Consider the following 14,315-nt stretch of genomic DNA (forward strand, 5'->3'; position numbering starts at 1 on the left):
AGGGCTTTTTTAAGAGACAGCAATTTAAGCCAGGGTACATGTGCATAAACATAAGTACGCATATATAAACATGAGTTTATACGTAAATAAGCATTGTGCCTTTGACCCATGAATGAAAGTGAACAGGTCATTACTTAATTCCACTTGACTCAAACCAGCCTTCAGTCACATACTTTGTGAAAGGAATGTTTCAGTTGCAAAGTTCAGGATTTGGAACATACAATAATTAGGAAAATGTTTAATACCAACCCACCCTCTTTATTAAGTAATTTCTTCAAGTATTTTTAATAGTGCAAAATATTGTTTTGCATTAGTACAGTAACTATGGGAATTCACAGTCAAAAAAGAACAAACCTTAAAAGATTTCCAAAGTCAAACAAAAAAAATTTTAATACTGTATTTTTAGCAAGAACATTTTTAACAAAGAATGTGTACTTTAACTTAATATGGTACAACAGAGAAACCATACTTAAAAGTTTCCATTATCTAACACTCTACTGCATATTCATTTTTTCATCTTAAAAGACCAAAAGCCAAGCTGAACTGAGCATAAAAAAAAGCATCAATTATAATCCTCATATTACGTCAGCTATTAGGGTTTAGCTCACACTTTTGAATTGGTCATCTAATGAAAGGACAATTTTTACATCATTCTTTTAAAAAATGTACACACATTTCTTTTTAAAACGTAATATATATCGAGTATCTGCTTCAGTAAACAAAGCTTAATTTATAAACACAATCGAAACAGCTCCATGTTGAACAGTTTCAGTGACAAACTGGACTTGTTTGATGTACAGCCAGTGAGGACCTTTGTGGCTTAAAATCATTGTGCCATTGCTATACAGTAATAGCTACCTCCTTAGAAAAAAAAAAAAAAAAAAAAGTTCTTTTTTTGGGGGGAAGGGGGAATAATTCCTGTATGTGCTTAAAAATACTAAAACTCCTTTCTATCTCCGGGGACCTAAAAATGATCTGTTGCAGCAGGCTTGGTTTGGTATGGTAAGCTTGTAAAAAGTCTCAATATTTCTTAATACGGCAGTTTTCGATGCAGCAACAGTAAATTGCTTGAAATTGTCCTTCAAGTTTCATGCTACAAATCCTGTTCTTCACACAGTACTGAAGGCATCAAAGGTTGGAAGGGACGTTTTTCATGAACTATATAGTCTTCAAATAGTGGTCATTACACATTTTTCAACAATAGGTGTTTCCTTCAGTACATAATAGTAGGTTTGATGTATGTTCTGTTTTCTGGAGGGGGAGGGGGAAAAAAAAGAAGAAAAAAGAGGTCAATTACACATATTATAGTTAACTGAAACTTAGGTGGGTTTCCCTATTTGTTAGTGGACTTTTTTTTTTTTTTCCCTCAAGACAAATTATGGGATCTGTACGTGACACAACCTAGCCATCCGTCAGGTGAGCACGTTTTACCCAGGAGGAAGGGGCACCAGCTGCCAGCGCCCCGTGGAGCCCCCGAGGTGCCTGTGCCGCAGCGCAGTGACCCGCTCCCGGCGCACTGAGCACCTCCTAGCCCAGGGTGCAGGTGTGCGCGCCCAGTGGGACTAAAACCACACCAGCCCCGTTTGTGCTGGCACTTGCCAGCCAGCATCTGCCAAGTACAGGCTATAAATACTTTGATTCGGATGTTCTGCCTTTATGGCATTTGCTTTTTAATTGAGCACTCATTTTCCGTCTTGTTTTTCAGAAGGCAGCCTGTGTTGCACTGCTTGCCTCCGTAAGACAGACCAAATAACACGGCATCAGCTTTACAACGTAACATCATTACATGCACAAAAACCTTCTAGGGAACAGTGTGTTAAAACAAAATTGCATTGCATTATAAAATGTAATAGAATAAATCAATATCTGTTCTTGGAAAACTGTTCTTTCATTCAGAAACTGCCACATTTCTTTTCAAATTATTTTTCTTTATTTAGGGAAACAAGCAGAAAGCCACTTATTTCCTTCATAACAATATTCCTAGTTATAGTACCTATCAACTGTGATTTTTCACATTAAGCAACTTGAAGCCCAGAGAAAAATAAATATTAAAATGCCCACGGAAACTAAAGCTAACAAGAATCCATATTCTTGTTCATTATACAATGAATCATGAATCCACCCAGCAAAACCCGCAAGTACTGATCTTGAAGATGATAGCAAAATCATAATATTGAGAAGCATTTTGTATAATGTTGACATCTATCCCATTACTGTTTTACATATGCCAATACTGAACACTCATAAGGGAAGAACAAGTATTGACCTGCTAACTGACACTAATCCTTGGAGCAATCTCAAAGTTTGCCACATTTCAATTTCAAAATGCATTTCAGCTATAATATGAGTGATTTATCATTTAGCAGTAGCTGTCAAAGTAACCTCCTAGATAAAACAAAAACATCTGGAACCATAAACAGAGGAGAGCAGTAGCTGAATTTTAATCCAAATCCGACATGTTCACTTCATTAGGAACAGGAAACAGCTAATTAGTAATTGAATGTTTCATGGTTTTAAGGAGGCTCAGACTCTCCAAACAGAGATGATTTAATATGTATTTTGGATGTAAACAAGAATACAGATCGGAAGAGCCAGGGACATAACAACTCTGGAGGAACGCTTGGGAGCATGGGAACCTCCAAAGAAGTGGCTAAATTAGTTTCAGCCCTTTGGCTGATTAAAATTGTCTTAAATTTAGTGGGGCAAATAATAAAGCCCGGGGAGGAGGTAAGCAGAAATGCAAATACTGAACACTGTGGGGTTTGTTTGTCGGGTACTTTTCCCTTTTCTCCCGATTATTAGGAAGTTGCACATGACTCCTTCCCACGGCAGGCTGCACGCGATCCAGCTTACACGAAAGCTGTCCTTCTAAGGGCGCCACTGACAGCCTCGCAGGTTGGCACGACCACCTTCGAACATGCACAGCCTCCACTGCCAGCCCAAACGGCCGAATCCTGCCACAGCGCGTTCTCGCCAGCCGGCAACGCACCAGCTCTGCCTCCTGCACAGGAGCAGCCCAAGCCCTGCCTGCCCGGCACCCCACGCCCGCACGCCGACCCTCCGTGGGGGCCCGGGCCCCGCAGCCCGACCCACCGCGGCATCTCCTGGCCTAACCAACTACACAGCCCGGGCCGTCCAGGTGGTCCTCGCTGAATTAGTCCGTGCAATACTAAGCAAGTCAGCAGAAATTGGGTAAGTTACTCGCTATTTACATAGCCACTGGGCATCAGCTGCATCTTCTGATACGTTTGATGCTTGTAAAGTAAGATATAAAGCACGTAGGTGCACACGTATGGTGCTGCGTTTGGTGACACGGACTGTCTGCAAAGAGAAGGGGAGGAATCCGGAGACGTGCATTCAAGGGAAGAGTTATTTATCAAAAATGGGATCAGTACAGATCAGTAACACTTTTTTTTTTTTTCTTCAAATTCTTCATATTTTTATTGCATTTCAAAACTTATTTTTCAAAATAAGGGAAGAGGTGTCATTGAGGGTACTGCGGGCTGATGGAGTGACTGACTACTTAAACTTCGGAACAGGTTTCAATTTTTCCTTCCTATTCCCTGTATTTCTCAAGGGAAGTTCAATGGAGGTATCGGGAACACCTGTAAGAGAGAAAGTAAATGCCAAAGCTCAAGCACGGTGCAGCTACCCAGGAGATATTATTGATCAGTAAACAGAAAGTGCATAGTTAAATACTTCCTTTTTTATAAAGCTCTCAATTATTCTCCAGAAATCAAAATACTTTTTTGTTGCTGTGCAACAAACTTAACTCCATGACATTAACAATGTCATACAGCTACCACCTATGAGGAATTAACGTGTTAGGAGCATCTGTGCTACCACTTGTAAACAAAAGGCAATGCAATGTTGTCAAATTCATCTTTTTTTGAAGCATATTCACAATCTCCTCAGTGTAGCTGACTGCAAGCTACATACCATTTTATAGCATTTTACTGTATTATATAGCAAAGATTTGAATAAATCTGTGTGCAATAAATGTATTCTTTTATTAGGTTTATCCCTTAATCAAATATTCATTTATGTGGGCTTCATTCTATTAAAAAATGAAATTATACAAAGGTGAGCAAAAGCGTAGATTTACAGTACTTTAAAGCCTAATCTCATTCTCTAGGGGTAATATTGACAATATAAAAACTGTATAAATGATATTCCCTAACACTAAAATATGCTTATGAGCCCCCTGTGCATGTTATACTGCTTTACAACCTACAGTGAAATGCATGACTGGCTTAATAAGCAAGACATTTAGAAAGGATTTTTTTTCCCCTTCACAATGTATAAGACAAGCAGAGATCTCTCAATTTCTCAGGAAGCCAGAGCGTATGTTAATAATTGTAATTTTCCCTCAGGATGGTGTTGTCTTCCCTGAGTTGTTAGTCCAGGGTGTACATTCATCTCTTGCACTCTCTTTTAGCAACAATATCATCGTTTGTCTTTTTCTTTCAAGGTTCTAATGTGTGTATAAAGCACAAATCCAAAAGCAATAATTACTATCTGCATATTTATTCACTTCCCCCCACTCCCAGCCTATTCAGCATCTCTGCAGTTTCTGAATCCTTGTGCGGCTTGCTTTGTAATACATTCGTTTCTAGTCAGTAATTCAGCTGTATTTCCATCAAACTACTTTAAAACAAAATTTCCACGTGGACCCTCACGACTTGCATAAACGCATGCTGCCCAGTAAGGCTGGTGCACAAGCCCAGCCCAGGACGGGGAGCAAGGCACTGCAGGGGGCCAGCGGCGATGAACCCCCACCACTACAGCCCAGCATTGTTCAGGTAACCTCAGCACACCAAACTGGAGGAGAAAGTCATTGGAGAAAGGAAATTTGGGATCTGCTACATAATGAGAGAACAAGGATAAACTTGTATCAGTAACAGTAAATTATTCAGGCAATTTAAAAAATAAACCCCAGCACTACATGTTGCAGAGAATACCAGCGGCAGAGATGAAATAAACTGACAATCCCCCTTTGCCAATTTAGATGAAGGAGGAGCTGGGAGAGCTGCTAAAATAAAGGTTAGGCAGAGCTGAGATGTGGCTGTTTCTGCGGACAGGAGAGCAGCAGGAGGGATGAGGGCAGCCACGTGCCAGGCTGCATGCTCTCAGGGGCTCTGCACAGCTCGAAGGGTTGAATCAGTCTTACACGATATTGCAAGTATCTGGACAGAAGCTGATCTCTCCACTCCTCCTAGGCTATGTAAACAGAGTCGGCACTTCAGTTAGATCGGAGCCAGGGTGAGCTTTGGATGCTGTGACACATGGAAAATGCAACGCCATAACAATAAATCTGACTTACAAAGCTGGGGCTAATTAGTTTGAATTACTCTCTTATTTTGCAGAAATAAAAAGACAAATCAGAGAGCAGTTGGTTTCTGCTGTGAATGGCAGCCCTCAAAACCCCTCTCTTTCCCTAAACCTCGCAGCAAACAGGAGTTGGTCTGGAAGGAGCCTGCACACCGACCCTGCCAGGGGGAAGGACCACAGCAATCATGAAAACCACGGGAAAGGAGCCCTTTGCTACCACGGGAAACCTGGACCTGGCTTGCAGCAAGTTCTTGGGGTTTGGGCCAGTTGCTCAGCCAGATGACAACAGTCAGTGAAACTGATTGCTTTTCCTGTTTATTAGCTGTCCAGTAAAACTTTTCCCTTCCGTTTCTCTGTATTTTCCAAACAGAGCCATGAAACCAAACCACTAGCACACTGTGAGCAGGGCACGCTTTCCTCTGCACGCAGGGCAGAATGTGAACTGTGCACGCTGCTTCTGAGAGCAGCAGTAGGAACCAGGTTTGGTTTGCTTGCTTTTAATCTCTCACTCTTTCATATTGCCTCTTTTCTACCCTGGCAGAGATGCAGCCTCCTATGTCTGATGGTGGCTGAGCTGACCAGGATTCCCTTGCGGGGGGGCAGCCCCCCCCCCCTCCCCGGTCTCTGGGCCAGACCCTTCCATGCTGCACACTCGCCGAGGTGCCTCTGGGGTCTCTTCCCCATTTATTTTGTGATTAGGACTACTGAGTTGACTCTGTCAAATATTTCCACATCTGTGCTAATAGATCTGCGAACTTGTACAGAAAATAGGATTTCTAATAAGTAACAATAGCCAAGGACAAGAATATGTTCACTGAATACAAACTATGCAGATGCTGGATTGCTATTGTCAGTTTGAGCAGACAGGGAGATAACGTAGTGGTTCCTGCTTAGGAAATATTCCAGCCTACTGACACTGAATTATTGAATAAATGTTTTAGCCCTTTGTTAAGAATAGAAAGGACCTTCACACCCAACAGCCCCCTGGTGAAACCTTTACCCACCTTTTGTTTCCAGTAAATCACAACATCTGAGCTTCCTCCCTCCCATGTGTATGTGCTCACAGGGTGAGTGAGCCAGGAGAACAGCGTACCAAAAGTAGAAAAAACACCAAGACCAGGGATCCCGTTAGTTTAAAAGCCCTGGATCTGCATGGCCAGCAGGTGAGCCATGCAGTCAGCCAGCACAGCAGCCTCCTGGCTAGTGACTGAAGAGGGCCCTTCCCCGGGTCAGCAGCTAATGCCATTCAGCGAGACCTGGGCAGGCTGCAGGGTTGGGCAGAGGAACCTCATGAAGTTCCACAAAGGTGAGTGTAGGGTCCTGCCCCTGGGGGGTGGGGGATGGGCAGCCCCACGCACCAGTATGGGCTGTGGCTGCCCTGCTGGGGGCAGCTCTGCGGAGAGGGGCCTGGGAGCTCTGGTGGGCAGCAAGTTGCCCATGGGCCGGCAGCGTGACCAGGCGGCCAAGGGGCCAGTGGGACCCTGGGTGCATCGGGAGGAGCGTGGCCAGCGGGTCGAGGGAGGGGGAGGGGATCCTGCCCTCTGCTCTGCCCTGGTGAGGCACATCTGGGGTGCTGGGCCCAGCGCTGGGCTCCCCAGTTGAGGAGAGCCAGGGAGCTGCTGGGAGGGGCCAGCGCAGGGCTGTGAAGATGATGAGGGGCTGGAGCATCCCCCCGGTGAGGGAGGGCTGGGAGAGCTGGGCCTGTCCAGCCGGGAGAGGAGGCGGCTGAGGGGGGTCTGACCAACAGGTACCGGGGGCCTTCAGGGCGGGTGCCAGGGGGACGGGGCCAGGCTCCTGTCAGTGGTGCCCAGCGACAGGACGAGGGGCACCGGGCACAAACTGCCACACGGGAAGTTCCTTCTGGACACGAGGAGGAGCTTTGTTCTCCTCCGCTGGGGCCGTCCCCACCCGCCCGGTGGCCGTGCTGTGCGGCCATGCTGGGGGAGGGCGGGGGGCAGCCGCGGGCTGGGCTCGGTGGGCTCCGTCCAGCCCCCACCACCCTGTGACTCCGCGAGCAGCTTCCAGCAGCGCATGGCCAGGGTGCACATGGATATGACAGTCTGGTCATTGTACACAAACTTCACACGAGTTTTTCTAGAAACATTTCAATATTGCACACAACAAGATAACTAGTAGAGTTTTAATAATTCAGAACACCCAGAGCAGGGCAGGCACTAGGGACAGAGACTCAAATGAAGAAGACTGCAAAGAACTTGCTCAAAGGGAAACACCAGGCCTCTCTTTAGCTCAGTCTCAAGAGTTTCTTACCACAGGGATCCAGTCCTACATAATTATTTTTTTTCTCCAGTAAAAGCAAGACCAACACAATAGCACTGCATTTCCAAGATGCTGAATTTGTCTCTCACAATTGTAGAGTACTCTGAAATTCCATAGCCTGCCTGGTTTCAGTGGACTGAGGCATCTGGAGGTATAATTTGATACACTAACAAAGTTGCTAAACTTCTAAAAACCACCACCTCTCTCTCTCCTGTCCCTCTCGTGCCTTTTTGACCATAGGCTGGGTTTGAAAACTGACTGGTTAGATCAGAATAGTGAAAAAATAGCCCAGTTCTCAAAATAACAAAACCCAAAACGTCTTCCAAACTTCAACAGTCCTTCATCTTAGGCAAACAGATAAAACTTATTCAGAGTTACTGAGAGTTTTGTGCTAAATCTCTGCCAGGTTGTTTCACAAACGGCAGCAGCAGCCACCCTGGGTCCCGCTCCTGTTGCAGGCCCCGTGAACCACATTTCCTTCCAACTGCACTTTTACCTCAGGAAACTCTGCCGGCCTTGCTGCTGCCTCCTTCTTGAAATTTAGAGTCTTTTATTTTTTGTAAATTGTTATCAACAAGTATTATGGTAACCTCTATTTTTTAAAATTTTAAGATAACATTGCTTTGCTGATTGTTCCAATATCCCCTAACAATGAAATATAGTAATACAAAAGTTAACTAAGGTATAAACATGCAAAAGGAGAAGTCTCCCTGCGATCATAAAATGATGTTATTTTCTGTTCAGCAGTTCATGTTACTGCTGTTCATGCTAATTAATTAAAGGAGCTGTTGCTGTAATGTGCAAACAGGGAATCTGAGAAACTGAGAGGGCTTTTAGGTCTCGGAGTGAAGTTAAGTCAATCTGGGCGCGGGCAATCAAATGTAATGAAATCACTTGTCAGTGCTAAGCTTGCAAAAACTGTGAAGTTTGACTAGGGAGTAAAAGGATTATAATTAGATTTCCAATAGGATAATAACTAAATGGCAGAAAGCAGTAAAGAGAAAATATTACTTTGTTAGCTAATGGTGCTGCTGTTCGGTTTTAGTTTTTATCAGCACACTTGTAGTTGTGCTAATTTAATTTGCTTTTATCAGCAAAAATGCACTACTCGAATGGTACTTGAATGTCATTTGCAAAAATCATTGATCTGAAGGTGCACTTAATGACACCCAGTATGTTTATTTTATGTGAAACGGAGATTGGTTGATAAAATGGTTGATGCACTATCTTGCTGGCCCACAAGTGAGTTATGGGAGCAAGACCAGAAGGGTATCTGTGTGAATGCATCACCCTCTCCTGCACCACTCAACTATGCAGGGGGCTTCACGACTGCAGCAACTATTACTTTTCTATTCTGTCAGCTAAAAAGCTTCTCTCAGATCAAGCTATACTGGATGAGAAGATGAATACATACAGAGGATGGAGGTATTAAGACTGTGAAGTTCAAAAAAGTTTTAAGTCTCGCCTGCACAAAATTTCCGTTCAATTAATATACAGAGCATAGAGAAATGAGTCAACTAAATGGAAAAGATTTATAATGCAGATCAGAATCCCAGTATATGAACAGCTTGTGTTAATAAAATCACTTTAAGAAATGAGTATAAAATATGATACGACTTAATCACTGTGAAAGGTGGCTGTGCAGTATTTTGGTAATTTTCCTTTAAACCATCTTAAGGAGACACTGGCAGTGAAACTGATCGAATTTCAAAGGAAAGGCATTGTACAAATGATAGATTTCTGTCCAGCAGAGCTATTGACAACTGAAAACGAAAGGTCTGCATTGATGCTAAAGCTTTCTTCTGTGCAACAGAGAAGCTTGGAAGGTTTTGGAAGCTTGGAAACAGCTTTGTATTGGGAACATGTTCTGACCCTTCCTCCTTCCAGGGCCAAAAACCAAAGGCAGCAAATGAAGGGTGCAATAAGGGAGTGTGTGCTAATTGTTAAAGACAGCAGCGCAATAGTAGCTGTCAAGTACAAATATTGTAATCAAAGCAAGAGAGAATAAAAAGATATTACAGCATCAGCATAAATAAAAATGAAAGAGATGGTGCTACAGGACAGAAACACTTTGAAATCTAAACAAGCTCTACAGAGAGCTCTTCAGAAACCTTTTTATCAGCTGAGAGTGCTCAGTGAAAACCAGGCTCAACTCACCACATGTTTACATATGAACATGACTACCACACCAAAACTGTCCCAGACGTCAGCGTACGCTGTCATTCATTACTGCAGTGAAGACAAGAGAGGCTTTGCCATTGAGGAGTACAGGACAGGTTTACATCTACTGCACAAGTGTGTTCTGCTTTCACAGAGGGGTACCAAGCTCAGAGGTATTAAACATAGTGGATATCCAGCTCTCCCTTTGTTCAGGCTTCTAACCTGATCAACAACTCCATGATCCAAAGCCTGATAAAACTAAAGAACAATGTAGTTGGGTTCAGACTGAAAACAAACCTAAAATAAAAATCATAAAATCACGAGTTTTTCTTGTATACCAATAGACTGCAGGAAGTGTAAGAAAGCTCTCTTAATTCCTTCTAGTGGGTAAACGGTCACTGCAAGCAGCTATGCATCACTTTCCCCAGTTATTTATAACCATGTTTGATGGGAAGACACATTCGAGCCAAATGCAACTTTTTTTCATTAATTGAAAATTGAAATTAACTTCAATTTTTCACTAGATTCTGTCCAGATGCACCTTTGACTTTCAGAATCTTCTTGGAAGAGCACTGAGCACTCATCTCAGCAGGTATCATAAATAGATCAGAAACATTAGGAATATTTTGCTTGTCAAATTTAAATACAAGTGTCCCCAGTGATTATTCAATAGTTTGATTATTTCTGGCAGTAATGATCTTCCAAACGCGGTATTTAGAGCACAACTCTAATCGTATGTGTACGTATATATACACACGTATGTTATATGTATATATATGCATTACAATAAAGCTGTGATTCTCCTTCGTAACACATAGCATATGAACCTAAAATCACAAAGAGACAGCAGTAAAAATATTTGAAAGCTTTCCTGTATAGATGACAGATGGACGACAGATGCATACCAGAGGTATGCAAAGTCAAGCTTTTAACAGTTGAGAAATGCTAGAAATTATGTTTGTATCTATAACTGTACTGCAGCCCTTCTTCTGTCTACACAGAAGGGGACTGTTTTTAGTTACGTCAACACAGATTATTTTTTGCACATTACCATTACACGATTCGGTAGAAAGGGTGGAAGTGCTCTAAGAAGCAGCAGTTACATTGAAACAGGCAGCTGTCTCCAGGCTGCTACAGTAGCAGGCACAGAACCGAGTGGTGTGTAATGAACAGGGCGCAGGCGGAAGGGAGAAAGAGGCAGGTTTAATAGAAAACCAACACCACCAAGCCGAACTCTCTCCAAAGACAGAGCAAATTGCTCAGACCAAATTTTATCACGTGTGACTATGGATCTTCTGCGTGTCTCAAACAGGGTTCCAGTGGTAATGGAAATAACCCTTGAGATCTCTGTATCTCAGCTTCACTAACCAGCGATTACACAACGCCCTTACCTCACAGGCCTGTAGCTAGAATGCAGTTATTATTCTTTGGGAAGCACTCGGGCAAGACATGGATGTTCTCTATTTGCAGTCACTGAACAATGAGGAAAATGGAGCACTATGTAACTGCTCATAATGTGACCATGACTTTCCTTTTCCACCTACGGTTTATGTATTTTTTTGAAAACACCTATGATCTTCACAGGCAGGTAAGGATCAGTGGTAAAATATTTTAAAAAGATGAATCATATGTAAAATCACTTTTGAACTAAGTGCATGATAGCTAAATATGAGTTTCCCACACCTCTGTTAAAACAAATTTAATTTCTGGTCTTGTAAATACTGATCTTTCAAAGGTTTTCTGTATTGAACAGGAAACCAAAGTTGTGATTTATGTTTATTTTAAAGCATGAAAACTATTCTACATTTTATTTCATTTTTAATACAGCTGATGATAAACATGTACGTGATGGGATGTGGTACATACTGCACCTTGCATTGCTGCACTGTCATGTTGGGTTCCGTTGTGTTCTATTTCCATATCTGGGATTCCAGCATCTGAAAGACATGACACTGAAGATTAATGTATTCCCCTTTGCCCTTCTCTCATGCATCTTTAGAAAAATATTTATAGCAAACTAGGGTGATCTCCACATTACACGGTCTTGCATAAAACATTTGGTCTTCATAGAATTTTCAGTAGTAAATAGTTTACAAAACGTGCATACTGGTCTCACAGTGAATTATTTTTAATGTGCTTCACATTTGTCTGATGACCGGATAATAACTAACACATTATATTAATATGTCTGTAAAATTCTCTTGGAGAATGAGGACATCTGACACATGAAAAATAAAAGTCGAAATGGAACTGTGGTAATATTAAGCTACAGTGACTCTCCTAGCCCTGCACCTGCGAAGTACAGAATTAAAGAATTTAGCCAATGCCAGTCAATGTGTCTGCGTGCGCGTGCCTATCAGTTTGTATGAGTGCACGTTACAGATAAGAACTGTGCAAATTGCACTTTAAAGACTCCGCTCAAGATGTTGTAAGCATGCATTATCAGCCAAAACAAAATTACATATGTGATATTATGTGAAACATTTCCAGATCTCTGAGAAAAGCTTTCCAAAATGGATTGTAGTCTTTTTTCCAAGTTGAGAGTCTCATAACGATACGCACTTTTGACCTATTTAATTTCCTATTGATAATACCTCTGTATGCACAGTCCTTTGGGGTGGGGGCGGGGCCTCCAACACCCCAGGGTGTTATGATAACAGATGCCATTATCCACCTTGTGCCAACAAGGATTAGCATGAAGGGTATGTGATTTGAATCCATGGCACCTCAAATCCTGGAGAAACATCTGCTTCCCTTGTAAAACAGCACTCAGAAATTATAGCGAGGAAAAAAAGCCCACACCTGAAAGGGAGCTGTGGGTACAGTTCTGAAGTTTTTCTGTCTAGAAGCCTGTTCTGGACTTTCTGAAGTAGAGAAGAGCTGTGCTGTTGCTTTCTCAGGTCCCTTTGGTCGAGCATCAGCATCTCTTCCAAAGATGCCGTTTCACGGTCACCCTGCAGCCTAACTGAACTCTGTCAAAGTAGGGCAACCCACTGAAGTGCAGTCCATACACAGAAGGATAGTATGAGTTATATCTTAGCAATATATGTTTAAATGAAATATATGTGATGTATGCTTATATAGCCCTATAAATCTATACCATCAAATAAAAAGTATTTTCATGTATACAATTGTTTCTTATAAAATTATGAGTGACTGCTGTTACCTTGGGTTTCCCTTATTCAGATTCCTGTTTTGGAGGAAAGTTCAGGGCACTGATCTATCAATCTAAAAAGGCTCTTTCTTTGCAAACCTTTCAGAGTCCATGTCGTATATATGTGTAAAATGACAAAGTCATCGCTAACTAATAACAGCATCTGTTAAATGAGACAGACCGTCGGAGTTAAATTAAAAATACTCAAAATAGCCCTTCACATTTTGTTGTCATAAAATTGTACCTGCAATTAAATTGTGGATTAAGATGCTAATGAGCTACCTGATTTGCATGTGCAATCAGATTAGCATGTAAATATCAGCTTCTTGCAGGCACTAACATATATATGACTACCTGAGTGTGCCTGCAAATCAAAACGTTAGCAGCCAGGCCCACAGTAGCAGATGTAAAGATCTGTTAATCACATTGCTGGCATGTTGGTACCCTTTAATTTGTGGCTTCCAGAACTGCTGAGCACTCCTAACTGCCATGCGAGTGGCAGGTGCTTACCAGCAATGGCAAAATCTGGGTGAATGACCTTACAGAATATCAGGAATTTAGGGTTTTTCTGACATTCATCTCAAGGTGCTGGCTGTATCTCTGGGATCCAGCCTGGGTGCTTTTCTGACCCAGGGGAGGTGGTGAAGAGGATTTTGCTGGCTCTGTCCACCCGCCCTCTCTTAGGTCATTGTCCCTTATCACGGTGCAACTGCCAGCTGTATATCCATGCCTGAATCACCACTATTTGCTGTCAGTACATCAGAAAAGCCAGCCAGTTCCTGGTTACAGTGATATGCTGGACTATAAAAACCCAGCAGATGAGAATGCCTCTGAAAGATGTTGCTCTCGTACTTAAAGAGTTTATATCTCTTAGGTGCTCTAGATAAATCACAACTCGCAGTCCACTGCAGAGTGTTGCGATGGCAGTTCACGCACACAAGGCTTGCTCTAACTTTAAAAAAGTGTGGGTAGGCCTCACAACTGAGAACTCAAGACAAGCTAAACTCATTATTTTTACTCAGCAGTTCAGGCAGTTTTTGCAGGCTCCTTATGCTATGACGGCTCGGTTGCTAGCCGTGCCCAAAGCAGGCAGCACAAAGTCATGGTACATACAAATGCAGCAGAGATGGAATATAACTCTGATTCACGAGCCTCTGCAGAGACTTTGGGGTAGGGATGCACAGACTAAACCTTAGCTATGGAACCTAAAAATTAATTAAAACTCAACAAGGTGCAGTCTTAAAGATTCAAACTGAAGCTCTAAGCTTTGGCCAGAACCATCTTAAGCAGGAGAGGCAAAGCCTCCCACTACCCAAAACATAATCACCCTGTTTAGGAGATTAAACTGATTTGCTTTTGTTTCACAAGAATATTTGGGAAGTATTCAAAACCT

The 14,315-nt window shown here is 42.4% G+C and overlaps 1 protein-coding gene across 4 annotated transcripts in view; it reads right to left on the reverse strand.

Annotated features, from left to right (window-relative positions):
- Window positions 1-372: 372 nt before the first annotated feature.
- The window catches only part of DACH2 (dachshund family transcription factor 2), a 304,580-nt gene continuing 290,637 nt past the window's right edge, over window positions 373-14,315 (reverse strand). For 2 of the 4 annotated variants that reach the window (XM_040614672.1, XM_040614671.1), the window contains exons 11-12: window positions 11,640-11,705; window positions 373-1,251 (exon numbers count right to left, since the gene is read on the reverse strand). In XM_040614672.1, coding sequence (XP_040470606.1) covers window positions 1,214-1,251; window positions 11,640-11,705 — 104 coding nt within the window. In that variant the 3' untranslated portion in view covers window positions 373-1,213. The other 2 variants (XM_040614670.1, XM_040614668.1) reach the window with 1 other exon arrangement.

Source organism: Falco naumanni, chromosome 14 (assembly GCF_017639655.2).
Source record: "Falco naumanni isolate bFalNau1 chromosome 14, bFalNau1.pat, whole genome shotgun sequence".
Lineage (NCBI taxonomy): Eukaryota > Metazoa > Chordata > Aves > Falconiformes > Falconidae > Falco > Falco naumanni.